The sequence below is a fragment of the Hippoglossus hippoglossus genome, chromosome 8, assembly GCF_009819705.1.
Source record: "Hippoglossus hippoglossus isolate fHipHip1 chromosome 8, fHipHip1.pri, whole genome shotgun sequence".
Taxonomy (NCBI): Eukaryota; Metazoa; Chordata; class Actinopteri; order Pleuronectiformes; family Pleuronectidae; genus Hippoglossus; species Hippoglossus hippoglossus.
The window spans coordinates 17,573,648-17,597,026 of NC_047158.1; the positions used below are offsets into that span (position 1 = coordinate 17,573,648).

The 23,379-nt window shown below is 44.5% G+C and overlaps 2 protein-coding genes across 3 annotated transcripts; one reads left to right on the plus strand and one right to left on the minus strand.

The window, feature by feature from the left end:
• Positions 1–315: 315 nt before the first annotated feature.
• On the plus strand, positions 316–7,042 carry rabep2 (rabaptin, RAB GTPase binding effector protein 2). The gene is made up of 12 exons (XM_034594062.1): positions 316–612; positions 1,688–1,843; positions 2,023–2,105; positions 2,196–2,573; positions 2,821–2,916; positions 3,073–3,171; positions 3,241–3,348; positions 3,625–3,703; positions 3,828–3,839; positions 4,039–4,193; positions 4,430–4,546; positions 4,757–7,042. The coding sequence occupies exons 1-12, from the start codon at positions 570–572 to the stop codon at positions 4,859–4,861; spliced, it is 1,431 nt and encodes a 476-aa protein (XP_034449953.1). The 5' UTR covers positions 316–569; the 3' UTR covers positions 4,862–7,042.
• On the minus strand, positions 6,255–22,604 carry atp2a1 (ATPase sarcoplasmic/endoplasmic reticulum Ca2+ transporting 1). 2 transcript variants are annotated; one of them, XM_034594033.1, is made up of 26 exons: positions 22,443–22,604; positions 22,198–22,334; positions 21,157–21,174; positions 20,567–20,649; positions 18,107–18,211; positions 17,082–17,220; positions 15,703–15,783; positions 15,534–15,619; positions 14,887–15,042; positions 14,658–14,799; positions 13,492–13,658; positions 13,290–13,378; positions 13,109–13,211; positions 12,886–13,017; positions 12,269–12,391; positions 11,950–12,168; positions 11,655–11,766; positions 11,342–11,565; positions 11,012–11,232; positions 10,714–10,916; positions 10,238–10,323; positions 9,946–10,079; positions 9,162–9,279; positions 8,403–8,520; positions 7,995–8,039; positions 6,255–6,620 (listed from the first exon to the last, which is right to left on the minus strand). In XM_034594033.1, the coding sequence occupies exons 2-25, from the start codon at positions 22,313–22,315 to the stop codon at positions 8,035–8,037; spliced, it is 2,982 nt and encodes a 993-aa protein (XP_034449924.1). In that variant the 5' UTR covers positions 22,316–22,334; positions 22,443–22,604; the 3' UTR covers positions 6,255–6,620; positions 7,995–8,034. The 2 variants fall into 2 exon arrangements, with proteins under 2 accessions (XP_034449924.1, XP_034449923.1); XM_034594032.1 differs by lacking the exon at positions 7,995–8,039.
• Positions 22,605–23,379: the final 775 nt, after the last annotated feature.

Here is a 23,379-nt window from a genome sequence, read left to right on the forward strand (position 1 = left end):
CAAATTAACAAAATGTGTCATTATGAATAAAACACATTCCAATAACAAAATGTGTCAGTAAATTTTGAATAAATAAAAAACATGTGACAGTAAACCAAATATATGATAATGAATCAAATATGTACAGTTATTTATGAATGTGGCTCAAACTGGGGCTGGGTGGCCTCCAGGGGTCAGCAGCTACTGGTTAAACAGGGTGGAGGACATGTGGGTGGTAGCACTTCAATAAACAAACGTGTCAACTCCTTTCTTAGTTTATTAACAAGCAGAAAGTGAAGAAACAAACACGTTCTCTCTGACTGCAGAGGACAGAGGGACAGAGGAGGACAAGGGAGGACCAGGGAGGACCAGGGGAGGACAGAGGAGGACAGAGGGAGAGAGGCGTCAGGGAACAGGAAGGAGGTTGACGTGTTTCCGCAGCTCACACCGGGGAAAGTTGTTTCCTGAAGCGGACACAGTTCGGACCGTTTCCACGCTAAAGTCCCGCTGTTCGTCCAGAAACCATCAAAATGTCCGGGGCAGCTCCGTGGGACCGTCGGTCCGTCTGTGTCTAACCTGTCCGCGGGCGAATGGAGGAGCTGTCAGGGGAGACGATGAACACCGGAGACTCAGGTAATAAACACAAGCCACGTTAACCTGGTTTGAAATGAGCTGAACTTCCATTAAACATTAACTTTGCTTCACTTGGGGCCTGTGGACCGAACCACCTGTTAGCTTCGTTTGCCATGGAGATGAACGGGCGCTGCTAGCCGCAAGCTAACACTTAAACCCATGTAATCCTCCACAGAGAGACTTTCAATATTGTCAAGATATTGATCTTATCGCGAGAGTTCGGTTTGATTTCTTCAAATACAAATATCACAAGTTTACTGCGTAAGTGAACTGTACTGTACACATTGTGCAAAAAATAAAGTATACACTGTACTTATGTTAAAGTACAGATACTGCAATAAAGCAGTACTGTCTGGGTTGTTAAAGTTTGAGCTCATTTCAACTGTTTTATACATGTGACAATACACAAAATATGTGATCATAAGTAAAATATGTCACAACAAATGAAATACTTTTCAACAGGGGTGGATAAAGTGTTCACAGCCTCATGTTAAAGTAGAAATACTGCAATAAAGTGTTTCATACATATACAATACATCTACAAATGTACATACTATCCTCAAGTCAAATATTTGTGTAATATTTGATGTTTACAACACATGTGACAATAAACACAGCAGGGGATTAAACTTTAAAGAAAATATGTGACTATAAACAAAATAGTTTTAATTGTTAAAGTTGAGCTAATGACTTTTTCATATATACAGTGCCTATACAAATATACACATTACATGTAGGGTGTGTGTATGGCAATACGACCTGCAAGTAAACTATTAGTGTAATATATGTTAAGAAGTAAATTATGTGACATTAAAAATATTTGACAATAATTCGTTCTGTGCCCTGACACTTTGTCATGTAGAGTAAGAATGTCGTCAGGGGCTGTCATCCATTGTTTCTTTGGGTTGAAATGCAGATTATTATCTTTCAGGCTGACCTCTGTAACAGTGTGTAAAGTACTTCTCTGCCACAGTCAAACCACGATGACACAAATGTGCTTTGTTGTATTACAAAGCTAAAATAATGCCAGAATACATAACGTAATAACATAAGAACACGTTTGTCATTTTCCCAGAGGCGAGCCTGCAGGCCCAGCTAGCCGAGTGCCGAGCTCAGGCCGAACACTGGCAGGGAGTGGCGACGATCTGCGAGCTGAGCAAACAGGAGGAACTGGCAGAGCTGCAGAAACAATGTGATCAAGAGATCCAGTCGCTGCAGGAGGCTCTCAGAGGTCAGAGTGTGTTTGTGTTTGGCGGCTTGTGTGGACACGGCCTGATAAAAGAAACGATAGAGAAACGTTAGCTTGATTATTTGAATCTGGAGTCAATGTATGTCAATCCAACACTTCTACTCCATAGATTCTTACACTTTGTGATGAATGGTGTCATCATTATCCTGTTGTATTTGCAGAGACAGCAGCGCAGTATGAGGCCAGGATAGCGGTTCTCCAGTCTCAGCCTGTGGAGTGGAGGAGATCCAGTGTACAGAGCATGGTCAGTGTTAAACTTTCTTTCACTTTATTAACTTGTGTTCCAGGTGTTCCAGGACTCAATCCCACCAATTTGTGTTTCTCCCCCTGTTAGATGAGTGGAAGGAGAAGCAGGATGGACGCTGAAGTCTCCAGTAGCGAATCTTTGACATCGAACACCAGCAGGATGACAGAGGCTGAGGCGATGGCATCGATAGAGAGGACTCGTGGCCAGCCGGCAGAGCTTGAAGCCGCCGCGGACGGTGAAGGGGCTCAGCTTACGGCAGAGGGTTATTTTTCACTGCGGCACTGCGACTCGGCCTCGTTGTCCTCCTTCTCCTTAGACACGCCCTCCCTGCCCAGGAAACTCCACGCTCAGGAAGACACGGACTCACTGGTGTCCACAGGAACTTTGGTGCCCGAGGCCATTTACTTGCCACCTGCTGGACACCGACTGGTCACACACGGCGACTGGGATGCACTCAATGCTCAGGTATACTGACACAAACACTCATTTCAGGAATATAGTTTCAAGCTGCCGAAGTTTGTCTTTGAAGGGAAAACATTCTTGATCTTTGACTTCTCATGTGTGCTTCAACATCCAGAATTGTCATAGTTTTCTGTTTCTGTTCTTTATTCATGATCTTGAATGTAGCAATTGATAATTGTCACTCCAAAATTGAGTCAAGCCTTCAGCTTCGAGTCCTTCAGGTGTGAAGAGGGTGTGGTGTGTTTGGCAGGTTTCAGAGCTGCGAGGGGAGGTGAGCCGGCTGGAGGCGGAGAAGGAGGAGCTGGAGAAAGAACTGGACACGCAGACCAACCACACACACAAACAGGTGGGGAAAAAGTTCCAAGCGTAGTGAATACACACACGCACACACTATAACAGCTATAAACAGCTATATAACAGCTATAGAGCTGTTGTGTCAAGATCTCATGACAGCGAAATGGAAATGACACTCACAGGCTCATACACATGTGTTTTTGTCCAGGTGTCAATGCTCCAGTCTCAGGTGCAGACTTCAGAGGCCCTCCTCCTGGATTTGCAGAAATCTTTTAGCCAATCACAGAATGCAGTCCAGAGCCGGCTGGTGAGTGACATCATGTTGATCACTTGGTTCCCATGGAGCAGGTGTTGAAAGGATCATTCTCTCCTGCAGGCGGAGTTGTCTTTTTCTCAGAGAAAGATGTGCAACGAGCTGTCCAGACTGAAAGGAGACGAGGTTGAGGATGAGGTGGCAGACCCTTCACTCCAAGCAACACTACAGGTACCATCACTTGTTTACTGGTTTTACTTTCCCTGTATATCTGCAGCAAAGAAAAAACTTCACTTACTATTAATTTTTGACCTTTTATGAAGTCTCATTATTGTAATTTTACTTTGTAATCAAGTAATCAAGTTGCCAATGACCTGATTTGGAATTATTTTGACATCTATTTATTTTTGTTCCGGTTTTGTTTTAATTTGATTTCATGGTTTTATAGCCGACAGTTTCTTCATGTGTCTCCTACTCATATGTGTTCACTGTGGAACTCGCCTGCAGGGGGCGCACTGTGAGGAGCGTCTTCGCATTGAGATAGTGAACTTGAGGGAGCAGCTGGACACTCGGACAGAGGAGAACGGTCTGTGGATCATCACATCCGTATTTAAGCAGTTCTCCTGCACTGTCTGTCTCGACTGTGACACATGTTTTATTCTGCTTTTTCTCACATCCTCTCTGCTGCCACCTGCATCTTCTGTCAACAGAGGTTTTAGAAGGTGAGTGAACAACTCCTGCTTTATTATAAGTGTAAGAGGGCAGTTAATAATTCTTGTTATTGGTGTATTTCATTCAGATTTACCTGGAGTTTTCTTTTTAATAAGCACATCGTTGTAAACAGGTTGAAGAGCCCCCATGATGCAGCGGTGATTGATTTCTTAACTTGATGCAGACCTGTGTGTGATTGTGTGTGTGCAGTGCAGCTGTCCAGTCTGAAGACGGAGACAGAGAGGATTCAGGCTCAGAGGGACCAGCTGCAGGCTGAACTGGCGGCCTGCCGCAATGAACTGGACGCCCTACGGGTGGCGCTCTCTCATGTACAGAGCACCAACAAGGCTCTCGGCAAAGATAAAGTAAATCCAAGTGTTGATGCTGTCTATGTGCCTCAGTGAATCTTATCCTATGATTAGGAGTCTGTACTTTAATATGTAGATAATGAAAGCTTAATGATTAAATGAGACACTCTAATTTAACTCTACATTGTTGAATAGTATAAATGGTTCATGCTTGAGTGTCTTTTTAATAGTACCAATAGGATCATAATATCTGGAGATTCTGGACTTGAATATGGTTTGATCTGTTGTGTCAGGCGGCTCTGCACCAACAGTGTCTGGAGCTGCGAAGTCAAGCGATCAGCCTGCGCTCACAGGTCGACACCATCCAGACTGTGCAGAGGGACTTTGTCCAGCTCTCCCAGTCGCTGCAGGTAGGAACAGTGGGGATCAGAGTCCTTCATCGGCTCGGGTACCTGCAGTAGATAAGTTGTGTAATGGTTCTCGGGTATTAGCACTGATAAAAATGAACTAAACTAAAGTAGTATTTTTTTCTGACAACTATCATTAGCTTTAGAAATCTGTGGAGCTACTCCACATTAATGACAAAATGTTAACTTACTCCCCCGTCTCTCTTCCTTCAGGTGAAGCTTGAGGTAATTCGACAGGCGGAGAGTCTGGAACAAGTCAAGGAAATCCTGGAAGAGGGCGTCAGTGAAGCCGGCTCCTCGCCTGCAGACGCCTCGTGAGTTTTTCTGAAAGACACACTGGAACCACTGGAACCAAAGACCACGGACCAAGATGAAGTATCTCTACAGTGACCAATAATATTCAACTAACCACAGCCACATGAAACAGACAGTGTGGTAGGGTGGGCGCTGGAGTCATCCCAGTCGCTGCTGCTGCTGCTAGCACAGTATTATGACACTGGAGATTCTCCTGAACAGAGACATGATGTTTCTTTTTGTTTCAGACACAATGGTTTTGTGTCAGTGACTCAAACTGTTGCTTAGTGACCAAAGTGATCTGTGGTGAATTCTGCAGTGACGCTGTTCATTTATCTCCCCTACAACTAGTGACATGTTTCTTTCTGTACTAAAACACGTGTAAATATTCTCTGTTTATAAAACTGACTTCAGCTAAACACTCAACAGTTCAACACTGAACTTATTAATATGCAAACAACACGAGCATTTTCATATGCAAACAAGTTTTCTCTGGACCTTTGTAGAGAGACGATGAGGACCTATACAATTACATTTATTCAATAATAAATTCAAAATATACTCATCTAAGTTAACTGCATTTCAGATATGAATTTTTTTTTTTTTTATATCTATGAGTTTGTTGTCTTTTAAGCTTAGTATTGTTATATATTTCAGTTCTGTAGTACAGCCACATCATTTATCATTTAGACTTCAAACTGAGAATGAGAAAATATGTAAAAATCAAATAAGAAATGTGATGTTAACATATTGGCATTTTTTTTATTAATACCGAAAACTAACGACAGGTTTCCACTGCACACAGGGTCATCTAATTTAGAAACAGGATTATTGGAAGACTAATATGCATATTTGTTCAAATGGATATTTTAATAAACTAGGATTGATTATACAGCGTATTTGAATAATTTCCATTTAATCTATTCATAAAATCTTGCATGCCCTTGATTTTTTTTTTTTTTTAATATAGCCTCAAAAACTCATACATGGAGTCACAGGCTGAAAAAGGTTTTTAAAAAACCCTGAAGCTTGGATTAAAGAAAATGTTAACTTCATATACAGATAATGTAGTTTAGTGCAAAAACTGCAACAACAGTCAGAAAACAGGCGACATGAATATATTTACAGATATTCAGCGGTGTATTAACAGGCTACAGAGGAGCTTTTGTTGAAGCGGGGCAGAAAACACTTGGCAACAAAGCAGAACACAAAGACTCTTTCTTCATACAGATGTTGAACGCTCGAGCCTCACAGCTGCAGAATCTCTTTTAAACTCTGATGACTCTGGTTTTCAGTCCCAGCACGTCCACACAATGTTGTTCACCACATTATAATTCCTGTAACACTTCCATTAATGTCATCAGATTATAATCAACAGCAAATTACATCCGTCCAAACTGAACAGGAAACATCCAAGTTTGACACTTTCTTTAATACATATCTTTTATTCTTTAAGAATAGAATCAACACAGAATAGTTTTAATAAGTTTATCCTATATATTAATTTCAGTACATACACAGAAAAAAAAAATATTTTGCAGCTTTTTTTTTTTTGGTGTATTTTTCAGATGGCTTATGTGTTTTCTGCTGTATTCACGCCGCTCGATGTTTTCATCACATCAGGCGACTGTCGGCAGGCTCGCTGGCAGTGGGAGCGCTCGGCCTTTTCTCTCCATCCTGTGTCTCTGTGCTCTCTCTCTCTCTCTCTCTCTCTTGCTCTCTCTCTCTCTCTCTCTCGCTCTGCTTCAGACACTCTCTGATGAACTTCGCCTCTAGACTTTCCCTGGGGGAGAAAACAAAGGCGTTGTCATTTGTGGGGTAACGGCAGTGGGCTGCGGCTGAGTGAGCTCCATTGGTTAAAAAGTGAATTGCAAAATAAGTTGGACATTTTGGACACGTACACCAATTTGCTTTGTTTTCAAGAGTTAAATGAGCTGCCTGCCAGGAAGCTTGTTAGCTGTGGTCAGCGCAACCAGAAAGGACAACAAAATCCATCCAGTAGCATCTCTACAATAAACTGACAGATTCTACACTACTTTGTTTAAGCAGTATAGTGCCGTACGTGTAGAAAGTAAAATATGCTCTTTTAAACAGGGTTTGTGTGCAGGACTATTTTTATATCTTCACTGGAACTAGCAACTTTCTGTCTCCGCTGGTTGCCTGGCAACTGCTGAGAGCCAAGATATGATTGTCTATTTTTAAGGAGAAAAGGAAAAGGGACACATCTGACCGACACAAAGTGATTTACTGACATTTAACCACCAGCCACTATCCAGGAATTGTCCTCACTTTCTTTAACATTGCGAGATTGGGTGTTTTGCAAAAACCGGAAACATTCAAGGGACTGATATGATTCTGTCCAATGTGGTTCAGATCCAAATAAAAATCTGGATCTAGTGAATTTAAATGTGTTTTCATGTGTTTACGCTCTATTGAGTGCGATTCTAGTTTGGTGGTGGGATTGGTTGTGGTTCAAGCCTTGAATTCGTGTATAGATATGAGTGGTATCAATATTCTCATATAATAATAATAAGCAGGGAAGCAAATTATCATAAGTATGCAAACTTAAATCTCTACCCCTCTTTGTGAAAATATCAAACATTTGAAGCAAGGTCTTATGTGAGCAATGATAAATATTTTAAAAAATGAGAAAGACTGCCTATGTGTTTTTTATAATCACAAAAGCAATCGGGCACACAAAGTCTGTTTCAAGAAATAATACAATGTTTTACGGTGTTAGCAAAATGCACATGTAGCTTGTCTGCAGCAAATGAAAAGTCAAAGCAGGAGGCAGAACATGTGCTGAGCGGCCTTCCTCTATTCTACAAACTGCTCTAAGCAAAAAGATAAAGAAGCATTTTCAAGCTTCCAATGATAAAAGCCAACTCTACAGTTTACACCGACACTGAGAGCAAATATTGGATTTCTACTGGCAGCTCGTGAAAGTCATCGGAACGAATCACGGCTACACACACAGTCTAAGATTAGTTGAGAAAGATTACAAAGACAAATAAAACACAGAAGGTAAAAAGACAAACTTGACGGACAACAGCGTTTCTCTGACAGAATAACATAAACCTGTATAATTCCCAGCGTGAGACCTGTAGGCCGTGCACATGCAGAGGGCGGAAGCCTTTAGCTCGTGTCAGGGGGATACCTTGTGTGGTTACAGGGGTATGGAGGAGGGGGAAACGGGTTTAGGCTGCATTGTCAGAGAGGGAAAAGTGAAAAAAGAGCATCCAAGGAGAAAAATATTAAATATATGAGAAACAGAAGTTAAAGGATAAGAAAGTGGGAGAAAGTTGTCAAGTAGCAGGAATAAGAAAACAGGAAGGAGAGGTTAAAACAATCAAATTGGGAGGTAAGGAGGAGGATAAAGCCATGTTGACATCTTAAATATTCATTTCTAGTCCAGTAACCAGAGGCTCTGGTGCACATCATCGCCACATCCCAGAATACTGGTATAAATGAATGAATTCTCTTCTAACAGTAAAAAAAAAACATCATTACTCAGCAACATGAAATCATTTTGGTTTGAATGGATATTCTCGTGCGCTCAGCTTACCCTCCAGATATGTGCGAGCCACAAACTTGAGGAGCTCGTCGATGAGGATGACCGGGAAGGAGAGCTTCAGCACCATCAGCCACTGCTCCACGTTCAAGTGAGTGAGCTTGAAGATCATCTGTGGACGAGAGCAGCTCCGGGTTCATACTGACGAAAACAAACTTTCCACGTTTATTCAGAAATCATGTCACGGTGAAGGGGTGATGGAAAATTGAATGAATAGATTTACAGAGTATATCAAGTAGATCTGTGTGTGCAGTTTGGTGCAGTTGTAAATTAAAATCTGGATCCAGTGAATTTAAATGTGTTTTCATGAAACTGAGTGACACGCTAGTTGCTGATTTAAAAGTATTTGCACATATGTTGTTTAAACAGTAATTTCAGTGTTTGAAGTCATTTTTGAAAAGTGTTGTTTTTACACTTATTGTCCTCCAGAGAGCAGTAAGTGACATAATGATCTCCACTTAACCCTGATCCTCACTGCCTCACTCTTGAAGTCTTGATTTATAACTTTTTTATAACTTAAAAACTTGATTTAATCATTTGGATTTAATTGCTATCTGCTTCACATTAGCCACAGCAATTAGGGAAGTATTTTAGGAGTTGACAGTTCTGATCAGCTGGTTTAATTGTGTCTCACCCTGTTCGTAAACTGGGCAACAGAGTGATGCTTCAGCAGTGAGACATGGAGGCCGTGTGTATGGGGGAAGAGTGGAGGGGGGAGATGGTTGTGGATGTGGTGCAGGAGGCCAGACTCACGGGCAGGGGGTCGACGTAGATGATCATGAAGTGAAGGGACATGGAGAGGGTCATGGCACCCACCAGCCAGCAGTTGCTCCAGGGGGGCATGCGCACCAGGGACTGGTTCTCAGACAAGCTGGGGGAGGGAGGGAGGAAGGTTGGATGGGGGAGGCGGAGGGGTACGTTAATGCATGTGTGTTGAGGTGAATGCATGAAAATATACACGTGAAGAATAAGAATCAACTGGAGATCTGGTAAATGCTGAAGATAGAGGTCGTCACATTCAGAAGAAACATCTCAGCACAGTTACAGTGTGTTTGCAAACAAACCAGAGTCAGTTTCATGACAGTAAAATATCACTGTAAAATTCAGCACGAAAAGTATTATTTATTCAAAAGTATGTAAATATGATTATGTATTGTACTTAAAATATCACAAAGAACTCAACTCAAACGATCCAGAAAAAAGTGGCCCCTGAGAGTGTTATCATTACAGAGGTTTTAAGATGTAAGCAGCCTTTTAATACTTGATTTTGTTCATTCAGAATGATTTTATAAACTGTTTAGCAGTTGAATCAATAGCTGACAAATATGTTTAGAGTTTAAAGTGCAATAATACCCCCTGAACTGTAATGGAAGAGAAGTACAATGTAATATGAAAGTAAGAGTACTTAAAATTTGGGCTTGAATACAGTAATTGCTTACATGCACTTGGTCATTTTACAGAACATCTGTAAATATTTATTTTCCATTCCCAGTGCTCAGATGGAAGAACCCACGATGCCCTTTGAGTGTTGTCAGACCTGTTCAGGGCGTTGCACATCTCGATGGTGACCAGCACGGACAGAGCCATGGTCATCGGAGGAGAAGACTCGAACACATCACAGCGGATCCCGTCAAAGTCCTCGTTGTCCTCGCTGCACTGCATGAAGTGTGACTGACGACAGAGACACAAGCGCGCATCCTTCAGAGTCTGGCCCCGTCTCTCAGAAGCTAAGGACCCTCAATGTTTGTACAGAGGTACTGTAGGTTCACTCTTTTGTGAAGTTACAGGTGTTTACATGGTCCCACAGATGCACAGGGTTAAATACTCACCAGTTGGTGGAAGGAGACCATTGGGCCTTCGTCGCAGTACAGGAACCACCAGGCAGCTGCTGCAACGGTCGCAGCTCCGACGTAACCTGAATGACACATTATCAAGTCTCAAATCTAAAACTTATAATGGTTTTAAGACTTTCTGATGATTAAAATCACACCTTTTAGATGAAAACTGATTAATTAGTGTTGAACATTTTGGGGTCTGAGTTCTATATGTGACTGTGGATGTGTTCTTTTAAATGACAACTTTATCAAAAGCCGCTAGAAAACTAAAGGAGGTAAAGGAATCTTCAGGATGAGGGACATATCTGCACCATCAGTAATAATCAAACCAAATCAAATGCTGGATAGGTTTATAAACGTCCAGTATTTAATAAATAAAATATAACATGTAATTCCATGTCCGTGTTCGTGCCCTCAAATGCTTCAGTGGATGAGACCAAATGAAATGAGAGTGAAGGAGAGAGAGTTACCTCCAATGGCCATATATCTGAAGAAGAGCCAGCCTGAGATGAGGGGCTCCTTGGGGGAGCGGGGGGCTTTGCCCATGATGTCCAGGTCAGGGGGGTTGAAGCCCAGGGCAGTGGCGGGCAGACCATCAGTCACAAGGTTGACCCACAGCAGCTGGACGGGGATCAGAGCCTCGGGCAGACCCAGGGCGGCCGTCAAGAAGATACTGAAGCGGAGGCCAAAATGTTTTTTCTTAGCTTTTGACTCAGTTCCTCTTTTTGTCTCATGCAAAGACGGGAAAAGTCGGATCCTTTCACTCACCAGACGACCTCGCCTACATTGGAGGAGATGAGGTAGCGGATGAACTGCTTCATGTTGTTGTAAATGGCTCTGCCCTCCTCAACAGCGGACACAATGGAAGAGAAGTTGTCGTCAGCCAGGACCATCTCAGAGGCAGACTTGGCAACGGCAGTGCCAGAGCCCATGGCGATGCCAATCTCCGCTTTCTTCAAAGCGGGGGCATCATTCACTCCGTCACCGGTCTGAGTGAAGGGTAGAGGGAACATGGAGGAGAGGAGTGAAGCGTTAGCCTGAGAAGAGAGGAAGTATTCACCTTTTTCAACACAAGGAAATCTCTGTTTTTCTTCTCACCATGGCAGTGATCTCATCAAAGCTTTGCAGGAACTCAACGATCTTAGACTTGTGGGATGGTTCTACTCTGGCGAAGCAGCAGGCCTCTCGAACTGCCTTCTTCTGATCGTACAGAGCGAGGTCATCAAACTCACGACCGGTGAAGGCCTTGCCAGTGACATCCTGATCCTCAGTGAAGATGCCGATTCGACGGCAGATGGCCACCGCTGTGCCCTTGTTGTCACCTACGGAGGCATGGGAAACAAATAAGGATTCAGTTTTTTCTTCATGCGTAAATTAATTTTGAAGCACAGAGCATCATGCATAAACTGACCAGTGATCATGATGACACGGATACCAGCCGCCCTGCACAGCTCGATGGAGTCCTTGACCTCCTTGCGAGGAGGGTCGAGCATGCCCACGCAGCCCACGAAGGTCAAATCAGTCTGGGTGTATTAAGAAAGCAAAAAGTTCTTTGGAGCCACTCACAATGAAGAGAACAAATGAAGGCAAAGAATCAATATAACATTGTTTCTGAGATGTACTGTGCTGAGCAGTAGGGAGTCACTGCCTCATCTCTGTGGAGCCTCATGACCCTAATGTTGCTTCATCTGTCCTCCGTCACCCACCTCGTAGTCTGCAAACTTGGTCGCATCCTCCAGGTTCATGTCTTCCTTCCTCACAGGAGAGTCGCAGGTGGCAAGTGCCAGGCAGCGGAGGGTGTCGCGCCCCGTGCCCCACTCCTTGATGATGGACAGGATGTTGTCTTTGACCGGCGCAGTCAGGGGTACGCGGTTGGTGCCCACTCGGACGTAGGAGCAGCGATCGATGACACCCTCTGGAGCTCCCTAATGTCGCAGTGATGACAACCATTTGCATTTGGCTCCTGTGTTTTGCTGTGATTTGTTTTTACCAGGAAGTCATAAAATCTAGAATCCACACACTCACTTTGATGAACATCTTGTTTCCCACGGCTTTGGCGGACTTGGCGGGAGAGCAGTAGACTGACATGGACTTCCTGTCTCTGGAGAACTCCAGGGTGAACTCCTTCCTCATCAGCTGCTTGATCACCTATAGGATAATCAAGGAAAAGCCGGTGAACTGCATGAAAATGTTCAAAAATCAAGGTTGTGTCTAGCTTGCTGGATGTATTAGCATGAACCTTAGTGGATGGATGTGGGTCAAGAAAGAATGCATAAAATGTTTGTGTGAATCTGGATCTGGCGGATTAAGAGTTTTTACTTTTTTCACTTTTGACGTTTTCACCAAGGAGCAATTTATGGATCTAGATGGAAAAAAATCTGGCATATTTAGGGGACTGATTTTTACGAGCGTGTGAAACTTGGTGTGACTTGATTAAAAATAGGGGGGCTGTTGGGACTGTTGGGCCTCGGCGGACGTATGCGCTCTGAGTTCTATTCTGGTTCACTGTGGGTTTATAACTGTGAATGACGCCTTTTACCTGTAAGCAGCCATTTGATCCATTGTTCATACTAAAATATTGAGAATCATCTCTTTTTGAATATAGATATGTCCTCTAAAAGTTGGATCTTTTGTGGACTTACACTGCAGCACGCGTCGGCCCTCTCCACCTTGGACAAGCCACGGACTTCAGTGTTGAACACATTCATCTTCTCAACCAAGCAACTCAGGGCTGTTTCGGTGGCTTCGCCCACTTTCTCATAAATACCCTTGGACTGGAGAGAAAGAAGGAGAGTGAGGATATTTTAAACTGGTTTTACATGCAGGGATTAATGTCAGACACACTAACTATCCCTGTCTTCAGACCTCGTTGTAGTCCAGAGAAGAATCGTTGCACAGAGCGCAGATGGTGGCCAGCTCCACCAGTCCGTCGTACTGCCCACACTTCACAGACGAACCGTTCTTTGTGCTATTAGAAAATGACAAAAACATGATTTCAAGATGTTGTTCTTCAAGGTTGTGTTATCGTTTAATGTGTTTCACTTACACTTCTCCTTCAGGTGTGTACTTTGAGCCAGAGATGTCGAACTGACCGAGGGAAATGCTGTCACCCTCCACTTTGTCAATGATGAACATCTGCATGGAAACATGACACATCAGATCTGCTCTATATTCAGTGTTCTCTGATTCATGAATGATTAAGTATATTTGTGCACGTGAGATTGTGACGCCCATGAACCTGAACCCACCTTGGTTACACACATCTGGTTGGTGGTGAGCGTGCCAGTCTTGTCGGAGCAGATGACTGAGGTGCAGCCCAGGGTCTCCACCGAGGGCAGGCTTCTGACGATGGCGTTCTTCTTTGCCATACGGCGTGTTCCCAGAGCCAGGCAGGTGGTGATGACGGCGGGAAGGCCTGACGGACACGTGGATGAGGCGCAGGGCAAAAGAGAGGTACACAGTGAAGGTGACATGATGTTTTTCAGAACTATTACAGAAGGAAAGATAAGAAGGCTTTGATGGTGAACAAAATGTTAAGGGGGTGTTCTCAAAAAAAGAAAAACAGGTGAAAAGAAAGAACGGTCGTGCCTGGACAAAACCACCTGGACTTTAGGGACTCTGGCATTTGGCAGCCCGACAATAGCGGTGGTCCCAACACAGTCCTTAACACATTGGTTGGAGCACACCCAAACTACTTTGTTCTCCAGAGGGATTTGTGTGGGAGGGGGACGCCCACAGTCGGGTCTGTGTTTAGATTCTTGGCAAAAATCAAACTCCAACAACCGTGTGGAGAAGGTCTGGAGATGGTCCAACTTAGTGACATTATAGCGGCACCGGTGTTTGCAGATGATGAGGTTGTTTTGGCATCATTAGGACCGTTGGCACAGGTTTCAGGTGACTGCAGCGTGACAGGGTCGAGTGGGAGCAACAACCATTCTGAGACTGGTTTGGTTACAGAAAATATGATCAACCCTAATAATTCTGCAGAAAAGGCTCTTGTGTGTACTGGACAGCAAAATGTATGTACTTAAAAAATATACATATATGTTGGTTTGTGGTTGATGGCTTTCAAGAGACAACAAAGTACAACACTGATTGACAGAGCGACAGTGGATTAGATGCTGTTTCTTAGTTTTTGCAAATGTTTTAATTAGTTAAACCAGTTTGTCCGTGCCTCACCTGCCGCTCCCTAAAATTTATAAACGGATAAATATAATCAAGGTGTCTTTACTTAATTGTTCTTTTCTCAGTCTCAGGTTTCAAAACATAGACGAACAAAATAACGAATAAGATCAACAAACTGGCCCTCATTTTGTTTTTAAGGCCCTGGGAGCTGCATCGTCATGTAGACAAGCTGCACAATGTGAATCTTGGATATGATAATCTTCTTGGGCAGTTAATCCTCGTGGTTTACCTTCAGGAATGGCAGCCACAGCCAGAGCCACGGCAATCTTGAAATAGTAGATAGCGCCGCGGAACCAGGAGCCTCCATGGACGGGGTCATTGAAATGGCCAATGTTGATTATCCACACGGCCACACAAATGAGGGAGATGACCTGGAGGACAGGCAGTCGGAGGGGACGTGTGAGATATTAGTCGGAGTTTGGGTTTTTCGACGTGTTCACAGTCTGAACATCACCCACCTTAGAGAGCTGCTCCCCGAACTCGTCCAGTTTCTGCTGCAGAGGAGTCTTCTCCTGCTCGGTGGCGGCCATCTGGTCACGGATCTTACCGATCTCAGTGGACACGCCAGTTGCCACGGCGATACCAGTGGCCCTTCCAGAAGCGATGTTGGTGCCCTGGACAGAGTTGAAAAAAATATCAGACATTCATGGTTCCAAGAGGATGTATCCTGTTAGTCACACGCTGAATTTCCCTCTTGTGTATTCATGAGGATTGGATGGATCGTCATGACAGTTGTTTCTCATTCATATTGAACTGTAACAACTATGTTGATCCTTAAGTTTAAAAGTTCAAATTGTCCAATACGTAGACATTTTTTGTCATTAGCCCAACTTTTCCATTTCTGCCAATTGTAGGGAATAAAATGTGTTTTCATGTGTTGACTTTTTGGGGGATTTTTGGTGCTTCGACTCCTTTTTTTTTTTCTTTTGCACAAATTCCAAATGCACCTAAAAACTGGTGAATGGAAATGGACACACACAGCTAAATGAAGCTAAGCCTTCTTTGAGTTTTGGTGAAGAGAGTGAACAGCAGCTGGAGTCGGGTGTGATGGAAACGTGAAGGTGTCAAATAAAGGATGAAGCGATGGCAGTAAAAAGAGACTCACAGAGAACAGCATGTTCTTCTTGTCCTGGTTGACGGCTCGGGGGTCTGGTACGGCTTCAGTGTGTTTGATCACACTGACGGACTCACCTGGAGGAAACACAGGGATTGGATGATGGAGATCAAGGAAGGACGCAGACATCAAATATTACATTTGACCATTTAACACCCACCAGTAAGAATGGACTGGTCCACACGCAGGGTCGTGGATTTGATGGAGATGATCCTGATGTCGGCTGGCACTTTGTCACCAACTAAATACACACACACACACACACACACACACACACACACACACACACACACACACACACACACACACACACACACACACACACACACACACACACAGAGAGAGAGAAATGCACAGAATTCAGATTTGGTTTCGTGTTTCTATTTTCTGTGACTGATTTGTTGAGCAGCCTTTTTGTCTTCGTGCAGGATCGCAGTACAAAGTACTTCATGTGAGTCTGACTGCAGCATTACAGAAGGATGGAGGTATGGAGGGGGGGTGGGAGGGTGGGGGGGCCGAGTTGATTGACTGGTTTTAGCCCTCTGGATGGATAGTGTTGTTGTTGAAAACTGATACCACAGTCAGAGTCGGAGGGAGAGGGAGACCTTGGGGAGATCATGAAATGAAAAGAACAGGTGTACAACAAACAGAGGGAGAGGGTGAGACAGAGGAGCGAGTCAATATTAAGTGTATTTATACTCAAGCTTGTGTGTGTGGTTGTTTTTTTTTTTCCTCCCGCAGAAACTTTCTTCAGTTGCCCTCCACCCCCTTTTCTCTGCGACTGCCTTAAAAGGGCCCGCGTTCAATGCCCGAGGACACCAGTGCCCATGTATCTGCTCATGTGTGACTCGACTCGGAGCACATGAGCGGACAGAGATGCTGAGAAGCTCGACGTCTTCATCGCGTTAAGAGGAACAGTGAGATCTGAATGAATAATCAAACTGCAGCTGCACTTTTTCATTTCACACGAGTAGTCAGACGTTATAACACACTTGCCATCTAGATTGTTGGGTTTTTGTGTTGTTTTCCTCTTCTAAAGACTTTATCATTGATTTATCCGGTCTAGCAATGAAAAAATACTTCAATTTAAATTTGCCATCGCCGGCTGCTGCATCTTTTGCTTATTTTCAGGAAACAAAAGGTGCACAGACCAGTGGTTCCGTGTTGACATCTTAAAAACTAAATTTACGCATTTACCAGAATTTGCATGCAAAATTGCACAGCTTGAAAAGGTGGATGATGCTTTACTCTGCATGTCCCTCAGTCCAGGCTCCACAAATGTGAGTGTGTGAACATCAGCATCAGAGTTTGATTTCCTGTGTATTGACTTTATTTTACCTGCCACCGCGATGTCTAATGCACAATGTTTACTGTGGGTTGTATAAAGTACATTCATTGATACAGGTTTTGTGACTTGAAGATAAGTTCTGTGACCAGGTGGGGATTTCTTCAGTGTTTTTCAGTGAATGTATGGACCTTGAACTAATGCAGCAGGTAAAGCAGTGACAGACACGCCCCCCCGTGGTTGCGAATCCTTACCGGAAACCTCCACCACGTCACCGGGAACGATCTCCCTGGCCTTGATTCTCTGCACGCTCTTCCTGTCCGACCGGTAAACCTTCCCCATCTCGGGCTCGTACTCCTTCAGAGCCTCAATGGCACTCTCTGCGTTGCGCTCCTGTTGCAAAAACACACACACACACACACAAAACCAAACATAAGCTCATTGTGGTGCCATGCATCAAAGACATGTGAAAATGAACAAAAAGTGTAAAACATAATCGAAAGACCCAGGATGTTAAATTATTATTAAAGTGTTGAACACATCTTCAGTTGACGCCTCGTGTGTTTGCATAGAGAGAGGTCATGTGTCAGAGCAGCATCAAGCTGAGGAACGGGTCCATCACAGACTCATGTCGGGTTCAGTGTTTGACTTCTTCCAAGGCTGTCCTCAAACACCTGAAAGTGTAAAGCCTGACTTATGCCAGCAGCCCCCTCCCCACCCTCCATTTTCCCCCATACCCCCCATGTGTGAATCCTTGTGCATAGTTTCCAAATGACTACTGCACGGTTGATATGAACCCCCCTACCAAACAAACACACACACACACGCACACCAGGCCTGGGGTAACCTGATAGTCCCTCTGTATTTTTACTGGGGGTTGCACAATGCGGACTGTAACGTAGCAGCCTGCGTTTTGAAGCCTTCAAGGCAGGATGGGTCCCACGCCGCCCCCCCCCTCACCTCTTCCTTCCACTTGCCCCGTTGGTTTAACCTTTCACCTTTTTCACCTCTCACTGACGTCAGGCCTCTCACTCTGGCTTCCCTTGAACTTAAACTGTTCAACCGCTGCTTTGATAGGAGTGAGAGTGTGCTCACGGTAAAGGACACGGACTGGGACCAGAGCAGGCCCGCCGGCGTGTGTGATTTATTGTCGTGACTGTTGCTAAGTTAAGAGTCTATTTAGGTGTGAGTAAAAGACAGAATTCAGGAGCAGGTATGTGTCCTTGTGATTGCAATTGTACCCGTGTGCGTGTGTGGGCAAGCATGCGTGCTCACTAACCTGCCACACTCCCACAACAGCATTTGCAATGAGGATGAGGAGGATGACGAAAGGCTCGACGAAGGCAGTGACAGTCTCCTCACCTTCTTCGAACCAAGCCAGGACCTAAGACAGATACAGACAGACAGACAGACAGATTATGTTTGTGATCTTTGTAAGGTTTGACAACAGAGGTTTTCACTTACAAATACCAGACTTTACAGTGTCCAACAGTCTGAGGCCATGATTTACAATGGTATAAAAGCAAATCCTCACTTTTGTGAGTCACATAGCGAACGTGTAGCATTTTTACCCCCAAAAAATATTTGGTGGACAAGTGGACACATTACAGTCAGAAATATAAAAACAGATAATAAGTAAATAAGATGATATTTGACATAAGTTAAGTTGTTAGTTGTTGCCCTGATATAATGTTTGCAATAAGCACATGTCACATGATTGCACCAAGATAACTACACAGATTACCATGAAACTTGGTAGAAGGATGTGGTGTTGGTCAGGGAAGATCCCATTAAACTTTGGTGCAGATCCGGATCAGGGTGTTGGATCCAGGATCTTTTTTGTGTGTCTTTAAGTCTGTTGTGCACTTGTTGCTGAGGGTGTCACTATTATCTTTTTACCTCTGCCAGTAACAAAGTGGAGCTATTTGTGAGTAACAAACCACATGACATTTCACTTTGTCCCCGTATCTTACGTTATGTGTGAAGTCTTCCCTCGACACGTGACTGTGTTTCGAACCCTGTAGTCCAACACGTGTGCCCCCCCCCCCCCTGTGAGTGGGAGTCCCGTGTTACTATCGCGGATCTGTTTCGGAAAGGCTCCGTGTTGACATTGACACAGATTAGTCTCAGGCCAGCGGAGCACGGAGCTGACCGGGGAGCGAGGGAGAGAGAGAGAGAGGGACGGAGGTCAGGAGTCCTCATGTCCTCCTCCGGTAGCGTTCGGCCTTTAGCTCAGCATCATAATCTTTGGTGTATTATCCATTTGTCTGCTCTTTAATCTCCCATCTTCTCTCACACTTATCTGAAAATAGGCTCTATTGCTCGTCCTCTCGGGTCTGTCTTCACCCTGCTTCTCTTCAAAGACACAATCGATCTCAGGAGCGAGAGTCAGGGCCTGTCAGCACGTCGCGGCGGTAGGACATTCCTGTGTATGAATAGGATGAGCGTGTGTTTGCAGCATTTAGTGCTCTCCCTTTTAGAAACCATATACGACTGTGAATCTATTGCTCTCGTTTGTCATTGCAGCAAACAATGCCATTGTGCAACCCAATCCCTGACCCCCTCCTCACCCTCCTCACCCTCCTCCCTGTCCCTCACTCTCTCCTGCTGCTGCAAGCCGTCCCTCGTTCCGTCCATCCCTGACCTTTGTCCAAGGATACAGTTTCTCTTCCTGGCTTGAGACTTTCTTAAAATAAAGCTCCTGCCACGCACAAACAAATGCATGCACACAAACAAACACACACACACGCACACAAACACTCACCCACTCCCTTGTCATTTTCTTTATTTTGCTCTGTCTATCACACACGCACATCTTAGTGAGGACACTCATTGGCATAGTGCATTCCCTAGCCCCCCACTCTAACCACTCTAATCATTTCAACCAAAACCCAAACCTAATCACTACCCTAACCTAAATCTAATTCTGACCCCCGATCCTAAAAACAAGTCTGAACCCTCAGATAGACCTTTGAAAACGTGAGAATCGGCCAAATATGTCCTCACTCGCAAAGACGAAGTACAAGGACTCACAAGAAGTACAAGTACACACTCACACACAGAGACGTCAGGCCTTCTAAGGCCATAGTGACAGCTGTGCAGGGAGGCCAGAGGGCAGCGATGGAGGATTAAGACAATGTGTTCAGCCCTTCTCCACAAAACAGTTTTGGAGAGAGCGACAGGGAAGGGGGAGGAGTGTGTGGGGGGGGGGGGGATTCCTTGTGTAAATGAGAGTGAGGACACGGGTCCCAGTGTAATTTAATAACTCGGTGATGTACACGCTGCGCTTGTCCGCCCGAGTGCGTGAGTGTGTGCGTCATCGCCAAGAGGACATGGAAGAAGATGCAGCTCGTCAATGAGCACAGTCAACGTGACATTTTGTAATTGACGTTATTTCTACTACAGATTTGGTCGGGATCTGTCTCTGAGGTACTTGTTGACTGTGTTGCCTCAGACATTAACCTTAAAATAACCTATAGGCCCGGACATACACATCTGATTGGTGGAGCTTGTTCTAAATGGCTCTGGAGCATGAGGGCGTAAAAAGTCCTCACACCACCTTCTCAGTCGATGGCTTCAACTCGCTAGATTTAGTCGTAATGGAACAAATGTGTAACGTTTCTCCTCGTGCTGCTGGAACAAGGGGAGATCGGTTTCTAAGAACCCTTTCAGAAACTATACTCAGTGAATATTACAGAAACACAATATCATGTTTAGGGCGAAAAGTGAACAGACTCACAAAAGAGATGCAGGCGGCCAGCAGCAAGATTCTGACCAACAGGTCCTCGAACTGCTCCCCAACCAACTCCCAGATGGTCTTTCCTGAGGAAATAAAACAACAACATAAAATCACGCACACTGGTCACACATGAAGTTTACTGCTGACTAAATATTCATCTACTGACCTGGAAAATTAAAGATATATAATCTGTTGTGACTTTGCATGCAAGACCAATGACCCAACAGGAAATGCATTGATTGGAAGTGTAAATTATGATCATTAATTCATGGTGGCTTATTTTGTTATATCTGAGCCCTACATGATATGTATGGTGTCATGTTGTACTTTTAGTTGCTTGTCTTGAGGCCAAATCAATGTATAGACAGGTCTTTTGAGCTGTGTGTGGCATTAACACGTTATTTGTGCACTGTAACTATCTCGGAGCTTGCTGCAAGAAGCCATCAGTGACAGGTGTCAAACAAATGACCCTGTAACTTGTCATCACAGGAAGCGGTGGGGGGGGGCGGCACAAAGATAAATGACGATCAACGGGACGTCGTCATTTCTACATGAAGAATTGAAAAACAGGTGTTTGAAAGTGGACTCACCCTCCTCGGCTGGCAGCTCTGTGGGTGAAGAGAGACAAAGAATGTTAATAATGCATGAGGCGTCACGCCACGTTCATCTGCTTTTGTTTTTCAAGTGTTCGCAGCGTATCAAAACACAATGATGAAATCCACAATCTCTCTCCATGTGTCTATGAATATCCAGCAGTCGGTGCCGCAGCATCCCTCCCAAGTGTGAATTATTTGTGTATAAGTAGCAGTTGGTTTATTCGGGCCTCCTTGTCCTGCTGCCAGTTTATCACACGAATATAGTGGCGTCAGTAACCGACCTTTGCGGTGACTCTTAATTACTCTTTCTGTTATTATAGCTCGCTGCCACTCTGTCAACACCAGCTTGTCCGCTGAGGCTCAGCCGCTCCAAATACAGTCACCGCAGCCGGGCTCAGCATCCAGCGATGACACGGAACATTTACATTTACTTATGCTTGACTTTTCTTGCTGTGTTGGATGCTTCTCTGAAATATCAGGATGGGGACTTAAATATCCAAACTCAAGGTCCAATTACGAGCTTTTTCAGGAGCTTTTAGTTGCATAAAACATGTGGTTGGAAAAAGTAAGTAAGTGGACGACTGGTGTGTTCAGTGGATTCACTCAGTTTACAGAACTATCTCCAGAACTAAAACCAGTGATTGTGATTGTCAGAAACCTGAAACTCCCCCTGATGCACCTGCTGCACAAACATCACTCCCCATTTGTATCATTCACTTTCCCTGAATCAGAGCATCACCACAGTTCATCTATCAGTCTCCTCACTTCTCCCTCTCCTCCTCCTCCTCCTCTTTCTTCATCCCTCAGTGTCTCTTTCGTCCATTTCATCTTGTTAAACCTCTCACACACACACAATCATTCTGCCTCTATGCTTTTCCATCTCTCCTCCATGAGTCTTTTCCTCCTCCTCCTCCTCCTCCAGGACACCTCCATCCTGCAGCTCCTCAATCACTTCATTCACTACTACTCTTTCTCCAGCGCTCCATCCAACTCATCCTCCCGGTCATCCATCCATCCATTTTTTATCTCCCTCACCGTTGAAGCCATACTTGTCCAGGTTGTTCTTGACCTGCTCGGGAGACAGGCCGGTTTCTTCAGTGACGCCAAAGTTGGACAGAACGTCCTCTGACTCTTTGTTGTGTGCGTTCTCCATCCTCGATGAAACGGAGAGGCTTCAGGACAGAGGGACAAAAAAGCACAGAGACACTCACATCAGTCTGAGCCGCCCAGCTGGCCTGAAACGGAAAACTTAAAAAACAACTGAACCAATGTTCACCCACCACTTTCTTAAAGCGTGGGACTGGGATTAAAACCTGGCAACCCCCTGCGTTCACACTTGCTCTCTCTCTTCCCCCCTCTCTCTCTCTCTCTCTCTCTCTCTCTCTCTGGGCTGTTGCTCTCCTCTTGGAGCCCTGGACTGACAGAAAGTGCAACCCGGCAAACTGTCCTGAAAAGTTTTATACAGATGAAAAAGTGGCCTCATTGGTGCTTGCTCACCATGCACTCACACCTCATTGGCTGAGGACATCACAAATAGGTGGGCAGGGATGGCCCTGCGGTAGAGAATAGGCAGGAGGGGGGGTAGGGGGGGGAGAGGGGCAACAACTGCAGAGGGGTCCACTGCCCCGGCAAGCTGGAAATAAGATGTGCACAAGAGAGCGCGCGTGGTCAGGACAATGAGGAGGGGCAGCATAATGGCTTTCTGAATGAGAGGTAGGAGACATTTGTGTATTGCGCGTGCACGTCTGTGGACACGTGCACACTCAAGCATTTACTCAACAAGTTGGATAAAGGAAATGTACGGATTTTTTTAAAAAAAAGGTCGTCAGGGGGTCAAGGACGAAAGATGTTTTTGTGTCAAGGGATGTTTGGGCTTTCGCAAAAGCAGATTTCAAGTTTTAAACCAAGTGCATTACAACAGCATTTTTTACTCTTGTACAATCCAGAGCTACACAGTGTTTCCATTTTGTGCTGCTTTATAGTTTTTCTCCATCATTTTCCAGAGGGCACAGCAGAGCGCTTACATCCGCCAAGGCCCAAATTTAAAACACTTACGTAAAAATCCGTTCACTATATATGTCTGATTTCTTTTTTTCATCAAGATCCATTGATTATCTTCAGGGGAATTTGTGAAAATGTCAAAAAACTCCCAATCTCACAGTGTCTAAGAAAATGAAACAAGTCCTGATCTGCTATTTCCCTTCTCCAGTGCATAGG

Excerpts from the sequence above, each read along its gene's own strand:
- atp2a1 (XM_034594032.1), bottom strand. The coding sequence starts at position 22,315 with ATGGAGAACGCACACAACAAAGAGTCAGAGGACGTTCTGTCCAACTTT. Across the intron at positions 18,212-20,566 it reads TGGCCGCCTGCATCTCTTTT|GTCCTGGCTTGGTTCGAAGA; the intron begins GTGAGTCTGTTC and ends TATCTGTCTTAG. Across the intron at positions 12,392-12,885 it reads GGGCCGACGCGTGCTGCAGT|GTGATCAAGCAGCTGATGAG; the intron begins GTAAGTCCACAA and ends ATTATCCTATAG.
- rabep2 (XM_034594062.1), top strand. The coding sequence starts at position 570 with ATGGAGGAGCTGTCAGGGGAGACGATGAACACCGGAGACTCAG. Across the intron at positions 2,917-3,072 it reads CCAACCACACACACAAACAG|GTGTCAATGCTCCAGTCTCA; the intron begins GTGGGGAAAAAG and ends GTTTTTGTCCAG. Across the intron at positions 3,172-3,240 it reads ATGCAGTCCAGAGCCGGCTG|GCGGAGTTGTCTTTTTCTCA; the intron begins GTGAGTGACATC and ends TCTCTCCTGCAG.